The 22,278-nt window shown below is 33.6% G+C and overlaps 1 protein-coding gene across 6 annotated transcripts in view; it reads left to right on the top strand.

The window, feature by feature from the left end:
- UBR3 (ubiquitin protein ligase E3 component n-recognin 3) overlaps positions 1-22,278 on the top strand; it is a 203,918-nt gene that overhangs the window by 141,792 nt on the left and 39,848 nt on the right. For 4 of the 6 annotated variants that reach the window (XM_036023319.1, XM_036023318.1, XM_036023323.1 and 1 more), the window contains 4 exons: positions 4,673-4,885; positions 6,068-6,204; positions 11,653-11,738; positions 20,865-20,967. In XM_036023319.1, coding sequence (XP_035879212.1) covers positions 4,673-4,885; positions 6,068-6,204; positions 11,653-11,738; positions 20,865-20,967 — 539 coding nt within the window. The remainder of the gene's footprint in view (positions 1-4,672; positions 4,886-6,067; positions 6,205-11,652; positions 11,739-20,864; positions 20,968-22,278) is intronic. The other 2 variants (XM_036023322.1, XM_036023320.1) reach the window with 1 other exon arrangement.

Below are 22,278 nucleotides of genomic sequence, written 5' to 3'. Positions count from 1 at the left end.
TTTTTTGTCAGGTTGGCAAAATACAGGGGCTGGCACAAATAATGCCCCCTTTTTATTACAAGATCATAAGCATGTAATTCTGTCACATAACAATATTACACTCAAGCACACCATATGACATTTAGGTGCAATGTTCAAATTAAAACCATAAATTATTATAGTCATATAATTCCCTACCAACCACCTTAAGCAGGAGTTACTTCTGCTTGGACCCTATATATATTTTTTAGTGTGCTGCAAAATTTAAGTAATTAGATTTTATATGCCATGATATGAAAAAGGTTGAAAATTGCTGGTCTAGAATCACAGACTGTAGTTACTGCTTATTGATTTATTTATCTGTCTTTGATCAGGTTTCTCTTCCAGTCTCCTTAGCAGCCATTCCAAACCTTTGCCTTCCCTATCCCACTCTTCGGCTACATCCCAAGATCCCTTCCCTCTTACCAGAAAACAGTGGTTTTCTTTCACATACTGCTTTAGCTTCCTACCTTGCTTTTCTATTTCTTGATAAATGACTGCATCTTAAAACCAATCCTTTCTTTTCTAGTCTTTGAGGTAGTATTCCTTCTTCAGAGGAATAATCTTTATGTTTATGCCATAGTATTCTGTTCCCATTACCACAGGGGCTTTGATTTATCAGTAAGTAAATTTGTTTTCTCTTCATCTTCAGTTTTTCTGCCTGGTCTGTCCCTTTTCAGTTCATAAAGACACCAAAATTTGCCATTTAAACTTCCTTCGCTTGGCCTTGCATTCCCCTGTAACTGCAGTCTTTGTCTTTTGCTCAGCTCAACTTCTTAAAAGCATGGTCTACTCTATTCCCATATTCCTAACTCAGAAGCAGTGGATTTCTTTTTCCCTTTTCTGTTCCTTACCTCTCACATCCAGTCTCTTACCAAATTCTACTGACTCTGTCTCCTAACTCTCACTCTTTCTGTCTTAATTATTCCCACTTCTGCTGTGTGTATGCCTTTATCTCTTCACAATTGCATTTGCTTTCCTATCAATTTCCTTATTCCAAGTCTAGTTTAATCATGACATTGGTCTTTTTAAAATGTAAATCTGATGACTTATGGCTTAAAGATTCTATACTGACTTAGTCCTGATGGGATAAAATTTACTCTTCTTTGAATGGCATTCAAGGCACTCTTTTATCTGGGCTTGCCTTTTCCTTTGGCTTTACCTTCCATCATTTCAGCATTGAGTTAATTAAAAGCTCCATAAGCACATTATTCTTTTTTATACGTCTTTATTCAGTTATTTATTCAACAAATATTTATGCAGTTCCTACAGTGTTCTAGGTACTGTGATAGATCTTCAGGATACAGTAGTGAACAGGACGCAGTTTCTCTTAATCAGTTTACTATGCATTGTGTGAGATAGAAATGAACAGTTGCAGTATATGTGCTAAGTATTATGAAGTGTATACAGCAGGGGTGTTGAACTCATTTTCACCAGGGGCCAAATCAGCCTTGTAGTTGCCTTCAAAGGGCTGAATGTAATTTCAACTCCTTAACAGTTAAGGAGTAGTTACATTTATACAGTCCTAAAATTACATTCAGCCCTCTAAAGGCAACTGGGAAGCTGATGTGGCCCCTGATGAAAAAGAGTTTGACACCCCTGGTATACAGGGTGTTATTGGAACATCTGCTAAGTGCTAGAACATTTCATGAAGTGAGGTGCTTGAGTAATGAGAGAGAAGACTAGAGAAGTAATTAGGAGTCATATTGTAAAGGGCTTTGTGGTCCATGTAAGGAATTTGGACTTTAGACAGATTCCTTACAGAGATACATTAAAGCCATTAAATACTCTTAAGCAGAGATATGACATGCTCCAAAAGTTTATTGTGGTAGTTGTGTAGATCGCAGGGGATTGTTGTGGGATTGCAGAAGAATAAGAAAGAATGTGGTGATATCATTTAGGAGGCAAGAGATGATGGTGGCTGGGCTTGGTCATGACAGTGGAAATGGAGAAGAGGTTGGATATTTGAAATGTATATAGAATATGAATATAAGACTCTCTCTATATAAAGAGTCTTGTGAGAGATTGCATGTACAGCATAAGAGACAGGAAGGAATCAAGGTGAGAGGTGATGGTGATCACTGAAAGATTCTGACTTGTAATAAGAATCTTACATTAGGTAAATCATACTGGCAGCACTGTGGTTGGGAGACTGGTTAGGAGACATTAACAAAGGAGCAGAGGAAGAAAGTGCATGGAAGGATTGATAGGATTTATTAACTAGATATTTGGGGTGGGAGAAGTCAGGAAGCTGAAGCAGCTGACATGACTCTCTTCTTTCTAAGGCAGGAGTGATAGCTTTTTTTTCCCCTAGAGTAAAGGGGGAAGGCTGGGGCAGATGAAGGGACTTCACAAGTGAGGAGGTGGTTTTGAAAAACCACTTTGGACTTGGGTGAGAGAGTGCTGGTGTTGGAGCAAGATTGCCATGCAGTATTCTGGACTTCTGAGGTTAGAAATAGGTTGTGGAAGAACTGATTTCAGTTTTTTCTAATAGCATTTGATTTGTAGAACCAGAGAAGTCATACATTGGATTAATTTTGTATGAAAGTTTTGTTAGGTATGTATGATGGAAGGACATGTGGAGGGGAATGAGAAGTATTGACTTGAGAGTTTTTGAAGTGGTAGATCATGATGTATAGGCACGACAGGAATGGCCTGATAAAATGGGATAAAAAAGGAAGGGACTAAAGGAGACAGGAGTTGGCAGTCAGAATATAAGATATGTGAATTAGCACTTCCAGATATGGATAATTTTGGGTCACTACAGGACAAGAGTGTGGTCCTGGGAACAGGTGCTCATAGGAGCTGATTAGGTCAAGGAGTTGAAGGATTCAGATGCAAGATGCATTGTTGACGTATACACTGAAGTTTCATAGGAGGGTGGTAGGACTTGGAGTGATGAGGAAAACTGATTTGGTACCAAAGTCTTCATGTGATTGAAGGCAGTGAAGGCTAGTAAAATGGAAGGAAAATTGTGGCATCATTAGATGACACAAGCCACACAGAGAGGAGAATGCAAGATTAGAACGCAAGAGGAGAATGCAAGATCTTGAGCCATCACAGTAGATGAGAAGCCTGATGCGATGTGAGGATGAAGGGGAATGAGTGATGCCTGGTTGAGAGGGTTTCTGGGGGGCCTCAGGAAAGAACCAAGTTTCAAAGAAGGTGAGGAGGATGATGCAGTATTCTTTAAAATTAAGGCTGCAGGGAAGCTTATCACAGAACATCCCTCAGTGACCAGGACCACTGCCTCTGCCTTCTAGTACACTCTTCTTTGGTATCTCTAAAACTTTGCTCACAAATCTCCTCCCCTGGGAAGCCTTCTTTGTTGCATTTATCATATTATTATTATTATTATTTAGTTGTTTCTATCTGCTTTTACATCGTTTGTACCTCAAGTAAGATATATCTTAACTCCTTATGCCATCATTTGACACATGATAGAGTTTAATAAGTGTTTAAGGAATTGGATTTAAGAAGACAAGGTGTTGCATTTTTAAGAACTTGAAAAACTAAATGTCACAAGTAAAAAAAATAGAATTCAGTTCTATTAGTGAAAGTATTTGAGATCCAAGATATAGTGAAATGAGCACTAAATTAAGAGTTGGAAATCCTAAGTTCATTCTGATGTAGTCATTAACTACCTTTTTAAACCATAGGCAAATAAATTTATTTTCTTTTCTTCGTATCTTACTTTCTCATTATTTTTGTCTTGTTGGTAATAATGGTCATATGGTTGCATTCATACATATACATAATGGATTAAAAGTGCATTTTGAGATGAAGTGTTAGGTTAGTTAACAGAGTAAGAGAGACTGCTGGGAAAAAGAAATATGACAGGGCTATACAACAGCAATGGCCCAAAGGAGCAAAACAGGTGTGGGATGGCGCCAGGCAAAAGGAGGGAACAGGTGCATCAGCCTGGATTCTTGTCTTAAGTCCTCTGCTTAGTTAGTATGCATTGCAGTCTCTCATGAGCAAGAGCTCATGTGCATTATGTGTCTCTTTTTGAAGAATTCTTTCTCCTCCTCTTTCTATCAGAAATATCTGAAGGAAGGTGTTAATTCCCCTCTTATTACACTTTTATGTTCTGAGTACTCTGAATCTTCCCTCTGTCCATTAATCCTAGACAAACGTACCACAAACGTCTAGTCAGTTGTGTTCAGCAATTAAGAAACCTTAGAAGACACATCGCATTTTTTTTTTGGCTTAATTTATGCTCAAAAGCTGTCTATCCTCCCTACATGGGCACTCAGAGAATCTCCCTAGTAATCACTGATAGATTATGAAAACAGGAGCCAGGGAGTAAGAGAAAGGTGATCCACTTTAATGTGGCCTACTTTTTTGGTTACTCTTTATCTTAAATCCACACTTCAGATTGATTACCTCATTGCTTGAATGTTTTAGTACTGAGAGAAGAGTAGGGTGCTTAAGCTGTTCATTGGTGATGGCAACTATTGCATGATTGCCATGAGATAAGAGGTGATTTGATAACCTTCAACAGTTAAATGAGAGATTTTATGTTTTTATGACATATATTAGGGATGTCTTTCTTTTGTATGGTTCATTTATTTACTATAAAATGTAGTGGTATAAATTTTATTCTATGTTAAGGTGTGCATCATACATCTGTTATGTTTATTTCATCTTTTAGAATGACCAGGTTCTTCAGGGGTTCTCAGTGGACAAAGGAGAATTCACGTGTCCTCTCTGTAGGCAGTTTGCGAACAGTGTCCTTCCTTGTTATCCTGGAAGCAATGTGGAAAATAACCTTTGGCAACGTCCTAGTAACAAAAGCATACAAGATCTCATAAAGGAGGTGGAGGAGCTGCAGGGACAGCCGGGAGCTTTCCCAGTAAGCATCATTGTAAGGCAGAAAAAACCTGGTTAACTCAGCTCTGCTTTTTAGCTTTTATTTTCATTCTGTTTTTAAATTACTCTGGGCCTTTATACATTTAGTAGAAATTGCTTTTAGAGGTTTTATTCTTTATTTGTGGTTATTAAAAATAAAAATGAGTAATAGAACAAATTGTTTACCAAAGGCTGTACTTTTCCTTAGTCTAAGTTGTTATGGTTTTAATATATATTTCTCAGATCATGAAATCCCATAAGCTTAGATATGGTTAAACTTTTTAAAGATGTTGAAATGTTTAAAAACAAAACCAAATAAACAAAGAAACTATATCTATGTATCTTGCAATGTAAAGCATAGTCTAATAATTTAAAAATATGTCCATTAAGTATATTAGGACTAAGATGATATATTTATACATATACACAGATACATTTTATGTATGTATAATTATTATGTATGTATAATTATAATAATTATAATTATTAGATGAAATATTGTATATACTTGATTGAACCATTCACCATAAGTCAGTCTATTTTACTGTGTGATTTAGTATGAGTGAACCCATCTTTTATCCCATCCAGTAGGATTTATTTGATTTAAATTCAAATATTTCACCTTTATGATATATTTATGATATTGTATTTCTTGAGAAACGTGACAGCTATACCTGGTTTATGCAATAAATTTATGAAAATTTTGAATATTTGACTTTTGAAACAAATTCATTTTGGAAGTTACTCAGAATCCCCTCCTAGCTATCCCTTTTCTCAGTTGAAGACTAATTTTAGAGTCTGTGTGCTTTGTTTTTTTGGTAATTCTAAATTTTACATGTTTAAAATATGCTTAAAGTAAGGGACATTGATATCAATCTTTGAAAAATGAAAATAGGTTTTTTATAAACATGGGAACTATTCAAAAATATTATTTTAATGACATCCACTCATTTGTTTATAATGTAGTTTGTGTGGTTAGTTCATGGTTGGGTTATATGGTGTTAGCAGTCTCAAACATAAGAGAAAATATTCTTTGATCTGTTTTATCTTTCTGCACTAAATATATTTATAGCAGATAGCTAATGTACTTTTTAAATTTAATTTTCTAGTATGTTCATATGATAAACATTGTAGTGTTAGACTATTAGAGAAAACTGAATATAACTAAATTTTGTATTTTTGTTTGTATTTTTAACAGTCTGAAACCAACTTAAGTAAAGAAATGGAATCTGTAATGAAAGATATAAAAAATACAACTCAGAAGAAGTACAGAGACTACAGCAAGACCCCAGGTTCACCAGACAATGATTTTCTCTTTATGTATTCTGTTGCTAGGTAGGTGTATATAGTATATATTCTTATATTTACTCATTGGTCATGTTTATTGTTTTATCCATTGTCATTCATATTTATTTGAAGAAGGCATATTTTTAATGCTAGTTGAAATTACGGCTAGTTTTAGAACCTCCTAAAAGGACTATAAAAGTATAGTTTTTCTTCATTTTTCTAAAGAGTCTATTTTAATGAAATATTAAGTGTCATTAAGCATTATGCAATATGTGGGAAAAGTATGTTATTAACATTTTGAGACAGATATCTATCTCAGAGTATGTAAATATTATATGTGAAGAGTGGTGGTAAGAAATCACTGTTCAGCCCTGACTGGTGTGGCTCAGTGGGCTGAATGTCATCCTGCAGACAAAGAGGCCGCCAGTTCAGTTCCGCATCAGGGCACATGCCTGGGTTGCAGGCCAACTCCCTGGTTGGGGATGTGCGAGAGGCAATCGATACATGTTTCTCTCCCTCTCTTTTTCCCTCCTCTCTAAATATAGATAAATAAAATCTTTATCAAAAAAAAGAAATCACTATTCAAGGTCTGTCAACAAGTGATAATATTGAGAACTAAAACATTGCACTATGTTAAACACTATTTATTTTAAAAATAACAGAAGAACTTATTTTGTTTTAAACTAGTCGAAGATCTAATAAAATCCTTGAAGACTATAGTTGGTTAAGTAAAGGAGAGGAAGCATAAGATTAGGCACATCCTAAGTCTCTGTTAGTAGCTAGCCGGAGGCTCAAGAAAGCACAGGTAAATAACTCACAACTTTCACACTAGGTAGGGTTAGTCTAATTGACTGAGTAGGCGTTCAATATCTAAGAAATAGTTCCAAATTTTAGAAAACTTAATTGAATGAAAATGAAGAACCATAAAAGAAGTAAATAGTGAAGAAATGGGCCCAATTAGAAAGTTGTAAACATGTTCTGCCAGAACTGATTTTCTTGGCCCCTGTTATTCTCTAAGCATGCTTCATATTTGTCCAAGTAGTGTTGTCATAGGCAAGATTTAGAGAGATAATGTGACTGGAAGTCATGCAGCAGATTAGTGGCAGAGTTGGACTAGAGATCTCCTGAGTCATGCTCTAGTGTTCTTTATGACCTATAGGTCATAAATGAATGTAGCTCATCATGGCCATTCTCTTTGCCCCATTCCTGGAGCAGAGCATAATGGAGGGTAAAAAAGTTATGTGTTGTCTTTAGAACCCAGGAAAATTCTGGAACCAGATTCAGGAGAATTGAAGCAAGCATGTTAGAACTCAAGATAAGGAAACACTATCTTTGGTTTAAGAATGCAAATGCTGGACATAGACTGATATAAAAGGATCTAATGAATTGGGAAGTAACTTTCTAGTCTGCACATTCATGACTGTTGTTATTTATTTATCCAGAATGCTTTGGGGGAAGATATAACAGTTAATTTAACATTTTGTCTCTGGATAGTTACCAATTGCATACTTGCAGTAAAATACACTTTATGAGTAAAGTGAATTGAATATAATTTATTTTTTAATTGAATATAAGTTAATTTCCCAAGGTTTCAAGGTTCTACAAAACTTTTGTACTCTATTGTGGTAATAATGCTGTAGAAGATTGGGATGAATGTCAGTCAACTCAGTTATGATGTGTGTGTGTGTGTGTGTGTGTGTACACACACACAGTCAGTCCTCCACTACTCAACAATGGGACCTGTTCTGAGGAATGTGTCCATATGTAATTTTGTTGCCATGTGAATATCATAGAACATACTTACACAAACCTAGATGATGTAGCCCACACACCTAGGCTGTATGATATAGCCTAGTGCTCCCAGGCTACAAGCCTATACAGTATGTTACTGTACAAATAAACACAATATTAAATCAAGTACAGGAAAAAACAATACAATAAACAGATGCAGTAAACATGAGATATATAAGGTGGCTGCCAGTATAACATGGTATACTGTTTTATAGCAAACCTTTCTTTATGACTAGAAATCATGCACTATGAAATAATGACAAAAAGTGTGGTATAGTAAATGCATAAACCAGTAACATGGTTTCTTATCCAGGTATTATCCAAGTATTATGTACTATCCATAATTGTATGTGCTATACTTTATATGACTGGAAGCACAGTAGGTTGTTCAGACAGACAAACCTACAGGTTCACCACAGACACATGAGTGATGTATTCTGCTGTGATGTTAGGATAGTTATGACATCAGTAGGTGATAGGAGTTTTTTAGTTCCATCTCATCTTACGGGGTTACTGTGGTATATGGGGTCCACCATTGCCTGACGTATTGCTATGCAATGCATGACTGCACACATGCACACTTACGTTGATTATATATTTATGCCTTTGATTTTATTAGGATCGACCTCATAATAAAGTCATGGTTGAATGGGAATGATCTATATATGGAATTTTGCTATAGAAAGATAAATTCAATAATTTGATTTAAATTTAGTTTAGCAGAAGTTTTTAGATTCTTTTTTTTTGTTGGTTTGAACTTATAGAATAAAGCTTGCTGTGATAATGCAGGAGACTTTTCAAATCAACATATTTTAGTTTTTCTCTTTTATAGAGAAGCAGAGACAAATGTCAGATGTTATATACTAAAGGTATACATACAGAGAACATGCACTCTCTCCTCTCATACTTCTCAGATCCTTAATGATAAACTCTAAAGCAGGAAAATAATGATTCTGAGTGAGAAAATATATAATGCTTAAAAACCTCATTTTCCTTTGGTTAACATTACCCAGGGCATTGCCAAGTTTTCACAGTGAGATTGCATGCTTTCTCTAAGTTTTATTTAGTCATTAAAAAGAAAACAAAAACCAAATTGACTCAGAAAACAAAAGCAGGAATTGAAGGAAGAAAAGTATTTTGTAAATTATTTGAATAGGATGTAATTTTCTCAAGTTAGGTAACCAGATTCTTTCTAATTATCTTATGCCTACTATATAACATTATTTCATAAATATTTATGGTTATAGATATGAGTATTTTTATGCCTAAAAGGTAGGTATTAAAATATTAATATCAGAAATGCTTAGATATTTAAATAAAATATTTAGAAATAAACTTAATTTGAATTACTTAACATTTGAATTAAATATCATGATTCTTAAATATATAATTGATTAGAATGTACAAGTTTATTTATTTGACATTAGTAATTTGAATGGACTGCAACCCTAGTTTCCTGGAGCTGAATTTCTTCCTGCTGAATAAGCAATTTTGTTTGCTCTTTGGGGAGCTCCAATTTTTTGATGTTTAGAAACAAAATATTGCTAGTGGGTAACTAGCCTATAAAATTATTTCCTTTAATAATTTTTTAGAGCTTTTTTTTGTACGACAGTGAGTATATCTTTGTTTTTAATTTTATTTGTATGGTGAAGCCTTAGAAGATTTTTTGAGGGCAGTAAAGAAGAAATTGTTGGAATGCCCAGAAAACTCCTGCTCCCAGAACATCTTTATTTTAACATCATCCATTTAGGAGGGCAGGGAAAACTATTGTGTTGTGATTTTCAGCAGTGAAGGAAGGTCAGGAATGGTGCACAAGATAAATTTGTGTCTTCTTTTTTCCAGCAGTGTCAAATTAGAGGGCCAATTTTGTTGTAAATGAAATAAGGAAAAGCTGATGGTTAGGGCCTCTGACGTTGATTTTTAAAGTTTTAGATAATATTGAATGATATTAACCTTTCAATAGATAGTATTTTTTTTAGTCCAGAAAGGATGTTGTGTAGGAGGTTGTCCTACCATTATCTGAAATAATTCATTACATTCAGTAGTTTTTTTCCAAGAATTCTTTAAAACTCCTAGTAACATGTTCGTCATCCTTTAAAGTATCTTATTTGATTATTGAAGAAACAGAATTGTTCTTGTTTTTATATTTTAATGAATATTTTTGCAAATTATGTTGAAATAAAAGTTGACATTCTAGTTCTGAGGTTCGATTATAAGAATCATGTTTCTGGTTAGCTCTTTTAAAAGTACTGTCCAGGAAATCTTAGTTTTTATAAGAGAATATAGCCATTAATTTTTTCCTACAGATTAGGCAACAGAAGATTTGTGAAAACAAAATGTATTGATCTCATTTATATTCCCCTGATGAAGGAACACATGCTGGTCTCCGCTCGCTTTCTGTCCACTAACATGAAATCCTTGTCCCTGCTTCCTTGCTGGTAGGTTTTTAGAAGTTCAGTGAGCAATGCAAATCGCCTGAAGGGTGGAAAATTTCCTTGTCACACAGATGCCCTTATCAGCAGCAGCCAGATGGAGCTCTGAGCAGAAACATTATCAGTGTTAAATTGCTTTTCTTCCCCCTCCTGACTCACTGCCCACCCCTAGCCCCAACAACTAGATAGGATTAAAGCATTCCTTTAGAAGTGGGAGGCAAATGTACAGATTTAGGAATATTTAATATTTTGAACAGTTTGTGTTTATAAGTAAATATATGAAAATAACATTTTGAAACATTCTTGTTCAAAATACAGTCACAACCAGTTCAAAATGTTTTGTTTTAAATAAAATAGCATAATATTCATTCTTGAATTCACTTGTAAAGAGTAAGTTTGAAACTTGGCTACCTAATTTTTTTTAAGAGGGGGATATAGCTGACTAGTAGTGTTAAATGCATATTTTGGATATAAACATGTTTATTCAGTTTTAGTTGTGGCAAATAAAAGTATATTTAAGTTTATTAATACTGTTGAAGTTAAAATATACATAATTTGTCATTCAAAATTTTTACTTATTATTTTGGCAAAAATGGCTATTTTTTGTTACTGTTTTTGAGTAAATCTCTAGATTCTGTATCTGTTTGATTTTTGAAATGCCAATTTACTAATTATTGCTATTCTGTAAGTTAATAATTGCTAAATATTTCATAGTTTCAGATCTATATGAATAGTACTACTGATGCTTAGCAGTGTCATTAGTTAGACAAAGTATTTTAATAAAACTGTAATTTTAAAAATCCATAAAAAGGACTGCTGTTAATTATGTGTTGTTGCTAGCCACTTTGATGTCGGTGATTTTGCTTCTTAGTATTGATTTCTAGATGCCCTCTAAGCTCTGCTGATAGAAAAACTGGTGTGCCCTTGTGTTTGTATGACAGTGGCCACCTACTCAGTGGCTAACAGAGTACAAATTCTTCAGATTCATTTGCAGGTTTATGTGGTTATTTTCCTTATGGCCTAGTTTTTCGTGTTTGCCAACATTTGGCATTTCAAAGTTACACCATGATGTGTATGCAGTTTTGCAGGTATAAACATGAACATATAAGTAAGGACAGATAAACTATCTCTTTTTTATTTCTAAGTATCAGAAATAAAATTGTACTGATAATGCATGAAGAACTTTATTTTGATTCAGTCGTATCAGTAAGACAAATAAAAAAATATTGCTTCAGCCTAATGACTGAGATACACTATAATGCTTTACTTACAGAACCAATTTGGAACTTGAATTAATTCATCGAGGAGGCAATTTGTGTTCAGGTGGTGCAAGCACAGCTGGCAAAAGGTCTTGTTTAAGTAAGTATCAAACAGGGTAAAAATTTTAAAAGTTTATATTTATGGCATATTGAAAGCATATACAGACAAAGTGATTTTTTGTTGCGTTTTCAGATTCTTTTTATGTTAATCTGCTTTAGTAGTGATTATATACCTTAAATAGTTACTCTTGTACTTAGAAGAATCATGAATAATCTGCTCTTTTTGTACTGTGATTACTCAGTAAATAAATGCCATACTAATTGATCAGATTCACATTGGTTCTAAAATAATATACCATTCTTAGGACAATAAAAAATTGTCCTTGAACTTGAATTCTTTTGAAGAATTTTCACATTGTCTAGATTTAAGAAAATCTTTTATAATGACAACTTGTACTGCCCACAGAGTCCTGTATATAGCTGCTGTTGACACAAAAAGACATTTTTACTATATTGGTATGCATGTTAAAGTGCATTAAAGTTGTATATATTTGCTTTTATTTATGAATATACTTTATATTGTAAAATGGCATGATTCTTTAATACTTTTGTAAGGGTATATAGTTGGGAGAATTGTCATTTGGAACTAAAGTAGATTTTTATGAACATGGTTTTGATGCTATCTCTATTTAGTTATTGTTTAGAGAATCAATGTGAATTCTGGAAATAATATTGTCTAATGTCATGTATAGCTAACTATTGGTTCCAAATTACTGGAGTTAAAATATTACTTAATGTGATTAGCACAAGAAATAAAAATTGTTTAGAATACATAATATAATCTTTTGAAAAATAAATATCTTAAGTGCTAAAATATTAGTAATTATAAAAATTGTCAGTACATATTGGTTTTTAAACATATTTGTACATTATTTTAAAAAGATATATGCCCTGGCTGGTGTGGTTCTGTGGACTGAGCTCTGACCTATGAACTAAAGGGTCACCAGTTCAGTTCCCAGTCAGGGCACATGCCTGGGTTGCGGGCCAGGTCCCCAGTAGGGGTACTTGAGAGGCAACCACACATTGATGTTTCTCTCCCTCCTTTTCTCCCTTCCTTTCCCTCTCTCTAAAAATAAACAAATAAAACCTTTTAGAAAGGTAAAAAGATGTATATGTGATTTTGGAATGATTTCAAAGCAAAAGACTAATCAAAACTAACTTGAAATTTCCACCATCAATATACAAGCATAGGAAATTTCAACTGAGTTTTAAAATTCTTGCTAGTTATATTAGATTTTGATATTTTATTTTGGGTTATTACTTGATTCCTAGAACTTTAATGTTTTGAAAGTTATTTTTTTACTGAGTATTTAGTACTTATTGTCCCCCTTGATGTATGCAGTTAAATCCTACTTATATGCAGTGATTTGGTATTATGCTTAATGGGGAAGTTGTTGGTACACAGGAGTTTTAGCATATAGTCTGTTTGAATTAGAAGGAAGTATAATTTTACTAATATAAATTATTTTTTCATTAACTTATTCTCAATTGCTGTTTGGCATTGGCTGATAACATTCCAAAAATTGTTATATTAGTAAGGGTTTAATAAAGGAATTTTAGTTTTATGTTCAAAACTCTATTTTTTCCTCTTAGGTATTTAAATTTATTCAGAGGTTTATAAATGATGAATTTATTCAGAATCCTAAAATTAGTAGTAAAATTATAGCAGTAACCACTTCAATTATTACACTCAATTTTTATTTAAATTATTAAATTGATAGTTACTTCCAAATTTTCATTTCCTTTTAATTCCCCCTTTAGCAAATAAGAAATTATATTATGCCAGTGCAGAAAAGGCCGTGATAAAGCACATCCTAAATATAAGTTAATACTGTTTTGAGTTTTCTTTTATTTTTTTAAAATCAATTATGTTCTTTTTCTTTCAGCTTTATTGAAGTATGGTTGATAGTGAAAAATTATATATATATTTATGATATACAACACAATATTTAGATTTTAGTTTTCATATGATTTGTTATTGTTCAATTGCTTATGCATTTTATCCCATTATAAAAGTGGCTCTATTAAGTCATGTATGTAGAATATATTGTATGTCATATGACATCCCACCATTTTTAAGTGTATAAACTTACTGTATTTGTTTTTCTTGAAGCCTAACTCACACCTGATTTAGGCTGAACACCAGAACTTAAATCGATGGTGTTTCATAAGCTCTTAGGTCAAATACCTCATTTTTTTTCATCTTCCAATAGAACTTTAATGGTACTATTAAACAAAAATTTTGTCTTTTTCTAGAGACTCCTTATAAGTCAATATTTTCCTTTTCTCATTCTTTAGCTCTCCATTGCCTGTTAAATATCTCATTAAAATTTTTTTAACATAACTTTTTTCCCATTTAATTAAATATTGGTTAATAAAATTATATAGGTTTCAAGTGTACAGTTGTATGATACATCACCTGTATATTTCATTGTGTGAAGTGTCTCTTTTTTCCATGATATTTTGACGTAAGAGAGTGAGAAAATGCTCCACTAATTAAACAAATGATGAGGGAAATTTCACTTTTGAAATAATGTTTCTTTACAACTTTTTGATGAAATTGAAGATTAGTTTTGTTAAGAAGGATAAAATGAATTTTGTCTGAACAGCTAGAGTGATGCCTGATAGGCGATTACAGGCATGCAAGCCCAAGTCAGGGTCAGAGTAGAAAGTCAGGGCAGGGAGGAAATTGTTCTTTCTCTGACAGTAGAACCAGAAAATGCTACGGGGACGTTTATACTGAAGAATCAAATAAAATCATAGTGCTCATGTATTCAAGCCAAAATTTTAAATATTGAAGTAAAATGACCAGTATGTAGTCAAAATAAGAGTTCACTCTTAAATATGTGTCTGGGAAATTTTTCACAGTAAAGTATGAGCAAAATTGATTCACATAGTAACATACTACGGTATTTTGACAATACCTTACATCTCTAGTTTTAAAGTTTGTAAAGTACTTTCACATAAATCATTTATCTCTTTTTCATAGAAAAGGCAACTAAAGTTCATGGTGATTGCTTTACCAAGTCATACAGCTGGCAAATGTCAGAATTTGCACTTGAACCCAGCTCTTCTGACTCTGAGTTTAGTTATGTATGAAGTATCCCTTGCCCTTAAGTGTCCCAGAGGATGCAGAGCCTTTAAGAACTTTCACCCATGGGCTTAGTCAAGGGCATCCTAGAGCACATTGTTGCCTTGGGGTCCTCACAGGCACTGCCACACTAACCCTCCTGTTATTTTGTCTGTTTTCTTCCAGGGAAATTGAGATTTTTCTCCCTGTGCTAATTCAGAGATTGTTTTTTCTTTGACAGTTATTTACTCACTGATAATTTACATTTACAGGACTAAAATCTTGAGGTGGAAATGCAGACCAAGTTAAGTTTATCTTAGGGAAATTTTAACAGTGATAAAATTTAAGGTAGAACAAATTTATAAAAGTCTTTAGGAAGTGGGGAGGGTTGGGTGGGTGGGCTGGAATGGGAGTAAAAGGGAGAAAACTACTTGAACAATGATTAAAATAAAAAAAAGTCTTTAGGATAATTCTCTCTTTCATATGTATTTCTGTCTTAGTGACTAATATGAGTTATATGAAGAAATAATATACCAGTTTTCAATTTCTTACACATCCTGAAATAACTGACAGAGACACAGATTTCTAAGCTCAATGAACATCTGCTCAAAAGCGTTTTTAAAAGATTTTCACATGTAACAACTTTGGGTTCAGTTTCCTTAAGTGGATATTCCTATAGACATAAAAATTGGCATAATGGTGTTTCATGTGTATGTATGGTATTCATAGTCATACATGTAAATCTATAGATTTTACAGTAAAGTAGAAGTTGTTTTTATGTACTTTATAGATTTTCCTGTATGTATGTAAAATAGTCTTACTTTAAAGTTGATAAAGATGGGCGGTATTGCTAAACCTTACTTGTTTGTTCCAGCTGAGACTTCTTATAATGAAATTTTAGGGTTTTGTTTATTTTTATAAGTACAGACCAGTCTTTTAGTGATGTTTTCTGTTTTAGTAATGATATGTCTGTGTTGTAATTAAGCACACAATAATGCCTTAGATTTCTCACAGTTGTAAGGAAAGCATTTGGTGAAGTAGTTCAGAAAAATAGAATCCTTTGTCCCACGTAAGCTGTTACAGCCGCTAGCGTGGGGAGGAAGGCGGGAGCAGTCGGTCCGGCACTGCTTCCGTGGGGTGGATAGGTGTGTCTCTTCGGGAGCAGTGGAATTAAGGCTGATTAATTGGCCTATTTTTGGTTAGTGATCCAGTGTGTTATAATGAGAGAAAAGGATGAGTATAAATTCTTCATGAATTGTATGCTTACATATTATGATTTTTACAAGATGGTTGACGTATTCATATAATATTCATCATTCTTAAAAAATCGTATTATATGTTAAACACTGCTAGCCTAGGAAGTACAAAGAGGGAATGACACAATTGTCTTTTTCAGGGAGAACTCACCATCTAATAAGAGAGGAATGTAAGGAAAAGATAATTACAGGGCTGTATAAAAACTGCTAAAACAGTTAACCCAAGGTATAGAGAATGCATAAAAGCAAGGGCTGATTACATCTGTCTTAGGTATGATATTAGAGAAAACTTTACAGAAGAGTGCTTGAGCTGGTGATGAATTGAATTTTCTTTGAAGACAATAAGGTACTATTCTAGGCTGAAAGGACAGTTTGCAAAAAAAAAATGAGATAACATGACACATTGTGGAATTACTTGGGAAGGGGAAGGGAGGAAAACAGGTTAAGAAATAAACCTGACGTCCCTGGCTGGTGTAGCTCAGTGGCTTAATGCAGGCCTGTGAACCAAGGAGTCACTGGTTCGATTCCCAGTCAGGGCACATGCCTGGGTTTTGGGCCAGGTCCACAGTAGGGGGTGCATGAGAGGCAACCACATATTGATGTTTCTCTCCATCTCTTTCTCCTTTCCTATCTCTATAAATAAATAAAATCTTAAAAAAAAAGAGAAAGAAACTGGAAAAAGAAGATAGGGATTAGCTCATGAAGAGTATTCCATGCCTGTTACTTCAGTGGTTCATGAACCAATGGTGAGGTAATATGAACAGATTTATTGTTTACAGGTATTGGAAGAGGGTAACACAACAGATTTGAAGCTGAATGAGTACTCTTTTGAGTTATCCAATTTAGAAATGATGTAGTGGTGTGGTAGAGCAGGAGAGGTTGGATCATAGGAAGCGGAATGAATAGGACTGGTAATTAATTAGCCACGGAAGGCAAGGATGTAGGAGATGACTCTCAAGTTTTTCCTTGGATGTTTGTGTGGTCATTGATGTCATTTACTCAAATAGGGACTATAAGAGGAAATGAACATTGAAGCTGGGTGGGGCTATATAATCTGTTTAGCTTTGGATATATATTGATTTTTATGGTGCCTGTTGAACATCTGAAGTGCTAGAGAAATTTGTCAGTGGTAAAATTATAGGTAGAGGTGGAAGTCTAGCTTAGGTGAAGTAGTGTATGTAGAATGAGAGGCAAAGAGGACTAAGAAGGGATCCCTTTTCCTTCCTTAGGGAGGATAACACCTGTTAGGGTTCGGTAGAGCAAGAAGAGCATATACAAAGTAATTGAGAAAGAATTGGGGGAGAACCAGGGAAGAGTGATACCAACAGTTCAGGAGAGGAGCGAGAAGAGAGTTAAAAATATATGTTAATATTTTTGTAGAGTATTAATTTTATATGGAGGCCTGATGTTTCTAAAATAGTCATAATCTCCAATTTTAGGTATAATATCTCAAGTTTATAAATATTAAATTTATTGTTTAGAATTTATTCCTAGAAACCATATATGTACATACATATATGTAAGCATACCTATCTACACACCTCAGATGTGTTATTACTGTGGCTTCTATTACTGTATAAAAGCCCAGAAAGGTGGTATTATCCCCTTTTTACTGATAATAAAACTGAGATAATTTGTCCAAGGACACATGGCCAGTACAGAGCTTGGATTCAAATCCGAGACTTCTTAGCTCCTGCTAGACAGTGGTATCTCCTATACATGTGTTGAAATCACATAGCACACCTGTAAGTTAATTTAATGTTTTCATTTCCAAACTCTTTTATAAATATAGGTCTAACTTTAGAACTTTAAAATGTGTCATTCCAAAAAAGGAGTTATCTATTCCTTTTACTACTGTTATTCAGAATTTTAATATGCTTTCCTTTTTTTATTTAAAAGATTTTATTTATGTATTTTTAGAGAGGGGAAGAAAGGGAGAGAGGGAGAGAAACATCAATGTTTGGTTGCTTCTCAAGCACCCACTACTGGGGACCTGGCCCGCAACCCAGGCATGTGGCCTGTTTGGGAATCGAACCACTGACCCTTTGGTTCGCAAGCCAGTGATCAATCCACTGAGCCACACCAGCCGGGGCTTAATATGCTGTCTTGATATAATTGTTTTTCAACTTTTAAAATATCATGCACACAGTTGGTATTTAATAATTTTTTTCATTTTTTTTAGTTTTTAACTTTCTGATTATGATTTAGGTTTTCCTTATCCTGTATCTACTACTGTCAGTATTTGTTTAGTATGTGATATTCTTGCTGCTGTAGGAGTGTTAGAGTTCATTCTTACTGATGGGTCTCAGACTAAATTTTGAAAACACAGTGAATTGTATAAACATAGTTAAAAGTACTGATTGTTATTTAGCCAATTCTCTATTTCCCACTGAAGTTACCTGCAATTTCTAGAATTGGTTTTGAAAGGTAGAAGTACGTCATTAGTTATGTTATTATTCTTTTGTTCTGGTAAAAGCCAATACCAAGGACTCTTGTTATATATTGTATTAATAGTATTAGAAGATGCCTTAGGGTTACAATCTCAATTTTTCATAGGAAAGTTGTGTGTGTGTGTGTGTGTGTGTGTGTGTGTTAAAAAAGGGGTTTTGGCCTTGGCCGGGTGGTGCAGCTGGTTGGAGCATTGTCCCATACAGCAACAGGTGGTGGGTTTGATCCCTGACCAGGGTGCTCACGGAAGGCAGACTGATCGATGTCTCCCTCTTGCTCTCTCTCACTCACTCAAGTCAATAAACATATCCTCTGGTGAGGATTCCTTTTTTTTAAAAGGAATTTGTACTATTCTTTTAATCATTAAAACCTCAAGGAGAACTGGAGTGATGGAAATAACTAGGAAATAGTGAATCTTAAATTCTACTCAATAGTTTTTCTAGTAAATATTAGTGTCATCTGACAAGGTGCATCCTTCGCATGGGCCTCTTTCCTCCTCTGCAGAAGGAGGGAATATGAGGAGATGAAAATGTTTCCTCTACCATTTGTATTTCTTTAATTATGGTAGAGGCTGGAAATATAGATTACAACATTATTTCTGTGCTGGCTATGGCTTCAGTGCAAAACAGGTTAATAAAATGGCAACTTCTATGCTTTTGATTAAATCTTAAACTTTAAGTTAACTGACTTTCATCTCAGAAGGATATATTTAAAAGAGCTCTTCGAGTCAGTTAACACCTATGTAAAAAGAATGCAAAACTTCCCACATTGCAACTTGAATTAATCTTTATATTTTTCTGATAGAGCGATTTAGTTTTGTAATACTTTTAGTTCTAAATACTTTTAAAAATTATAAATTATATACTTGATAAAAACAATCTCTTATGTGTAATGGATTAAAATAAAAACAACCAATATATTTTTCATTATGTTACCTTTCTGCTAAAAATACCCCTTCTTCTCAGTGTTATCAGTGGGACCAGGGTAGTGGAAAAAACGTGAAATTTGAGAAGCTTACTGCTTTCAAGACTGGGGATAACAATATTACCTACTTGGTGGAATTTTTACGAAAATTGAGATAATTTATGTAAAATAAATTATTAAGTAGTGCTTGGCACATAATGAATACTCACCTAGTGTTAGCCATTTATAGCATGAAGAAATTTTAAGAGAGGATTTATACTATACAATGACTTATAGACAGAGGTTGAAGCAGGGTAAGGTATTTAGATTCTTCTGTTTGTTATGGAAAGACCAGACTAAAAAATGTATGCACAGTTTTAGGATTAACTCTGCCACCTACCTCCCCTGCCCACAGAGTGGAACATTTATTTTGTTAATCTTACAGTTCTGTGTTTTACAATAGTTTCCCAAAACAACAACTACTACTGTTACTACTACTACAAAATATTACTGCAACTACTACTACATATCCTACCCACACAGAAATCATATTGATGGATCTTAGTCTAAAATGTAGTTGATTTTCAAGTCAGTTGCTTAGAGAAACAAAATCTTGTTTACTTTTGATTATTTTAATTTAGAGAATGTGACAATAATATGGTGGCTAATTTCCTCCTTTCTGGTTTTAAGAATTAATTAAAGTCATATGTCAAGAAGTATTACCTGACTTTCTAGAAAATGACTTTTGATACATAAATCTTTGTGAGTATTTGTGACAGAATAATCCAATCCTTATTATTTATACAAAAAAAGACAGGTGATACCAAAGTAAACTTTAGGATTTTTTCTGGATAATTACAAAATTTTAAGTAAAATTTTTTCTTATAAATGTCATGAGTAGAATTTTGTTGAAAGGTAAGACTGATAAATTATTATTATGGTTTAAAGGGAAGAAAATAGCTGGATTAGTCCTCCTAAATAATATTCTTATTTCAGTTATTTTTTTCTTCATGTTGAATCAAAAAATGATAAAGTCAAAATTCAACCTAAAGAAGACTTAGGGGGAAATATTAGGTAAAGAAAAACTTCACCTAACTGATTTATATAGTTGTTATTGTCCATATTACTCAGGGAATGGTGTTGAAGATAATAGTTCATTTTGGTTAGGAGGAGACCACAATAATACAAGGAGAAATACATGTTGTATGGCTGTAGCATAGAGCCAAGGAAAAGTAGTCTGTGACAGATGAAGAAAAAGCAAAACCATTCCTGTTAAGGCTGACCATAAGGACAGTCCACATTCCCATTGAAATTTAGATGTATTTCAGAGTTTAGCTTAAAAGAGAACCTGAAGTAATTGTACTGAAAGTTGGTGAACTGTAATTATAAGGATAGGAAACATTTATGAATTAGTGAGAAATTTTGTCTGAATTGTTCTGGAAGAATTTTGTAAACTTTCTAATTACCTTTTCTTCATTGATTTATTTAGATCAACTGTTCCATGTATTAGCCTTGCACATGCGGCTTTATAGCATTGATTCTGAGTATAGTCCCTGGAGAAAGCTCACACAGTTAGAAGAGATGAATTCGCAGTAAGTATTATTGAAAGATTAAAGTCAGTTGGTTAAGTATAAAAATAAGATTGGAATTCTTTATGAATATGTGAATTTTCCTCATAAAATACAGAAATATGTAATAAAAATGGAAAAGTTTACAATTATATTTTCTATAAAAACTCCTACCCACTGAGAAAAATTTTTAAAGAATCCCATTAGTTTTTATGCAGATAAAATAGTCTAATGGAGGCACAAAATGGCTGGTTGTTCCTCGTTTAATATCAGAATTGATCAGTGGGTTCAGGTAGTCTAAATCTGATCCCTCTATTGTAAAGTTCCCTGTCAGCCTTTCTTCTAAGGATTTTTCAATCCTTGGTGATTCTTTCCTAAATCAAGTATTTCATTAGGTGCTGCACAATAGTGATTAAAACAAAACAAAACAAAACACCTGTTTAAAACACGTACACACAAACCGTTCTCCTATATACTAGATACTGGATATCTAGTATAGATGGCACTAAGGAGCAGTGAGGGGAGCATAGTCTTTGTAGTGAATGGTGTTGGGTAATTGTCTGTTTATATGAGGAACAGTTAATATTGACCCCTACCTCATACAGAACCTATTCAGATTTTTCTAGTTTCAGGAATACCCTGGGAAATGCAAATGCAATGCAAAGAAAATTCAAGATCATGTACCTGTTTAGTTGTCATGTCTCTTTAGTTTCCTTTAATCTGAAATTGTTCCTCACTTTTTTTTTGTATTTTATGATGCTTAAAAAAAAGAGCTCAGGCTAATTATTTTGTAGAATTCTCCAATTTATTTTCATCTCATATTTCCTTGTGGTTAGATTCAGGCTATAAACTTTTGGCAGAAATACCACAGAAGTAATGCATTCTTTTTACTGTGTTTTATTAGGAGGCATATGTTATATTGATTTATCTTATTATTGATGATAATAACTGTCATCATTTGGCTAATGTGGTATCTGCCAGGTTTTTTCACTGTACAGTTATTATTTCATCTCTGGTAGTTAGTATCTTGTGGGGAGATACTTTGATGTTATGAATATGTCCTGCTACTTCTCAAAAACAAAATAAAATAAAGTTTTGTGTGTTTTGGGGTGTTTATAGACAAAAATGAGCAAACTATAAGTATTTTTCATGTTGTGGCTAAGGAAAATCACTTTTGTTTGTATGAGCTAGTAATTTTTTTCCTAGCTAGACTTGCACACTCAATGACAGGATGTTGTGCAAATAAAGTATTAGAAAGCCTAACTCTGAGTCTAAAGATGTTCAGCAAGCAAAAGATTTTTTAAGTATAGAATTGTTGAATTAAGATTTTAAAAA

This window comes from Phyllostomus discolor, chromosome 4 (genome assembly GCF_004126475.2).
Source record: "Phyllostomus discolor isolate MPI-MPIP mPhyDis1 chromosome 4, mPhyDis1.pri.v3, whole genome shotgun sequence".
Classification (NCBI taxonomy): domain Eukaryota; kingdom Metazoa; phylum Chordata; class Mammalia; order Chiroptera; family Phyllostomidae; genus Phyllostomus; species Phyllostomus discolor.
The sequence above is the reverse complement of the archived record's forward strand: the minus strand, read 5'-3'. Positions and strand labels throughout refer to the sequence as shown.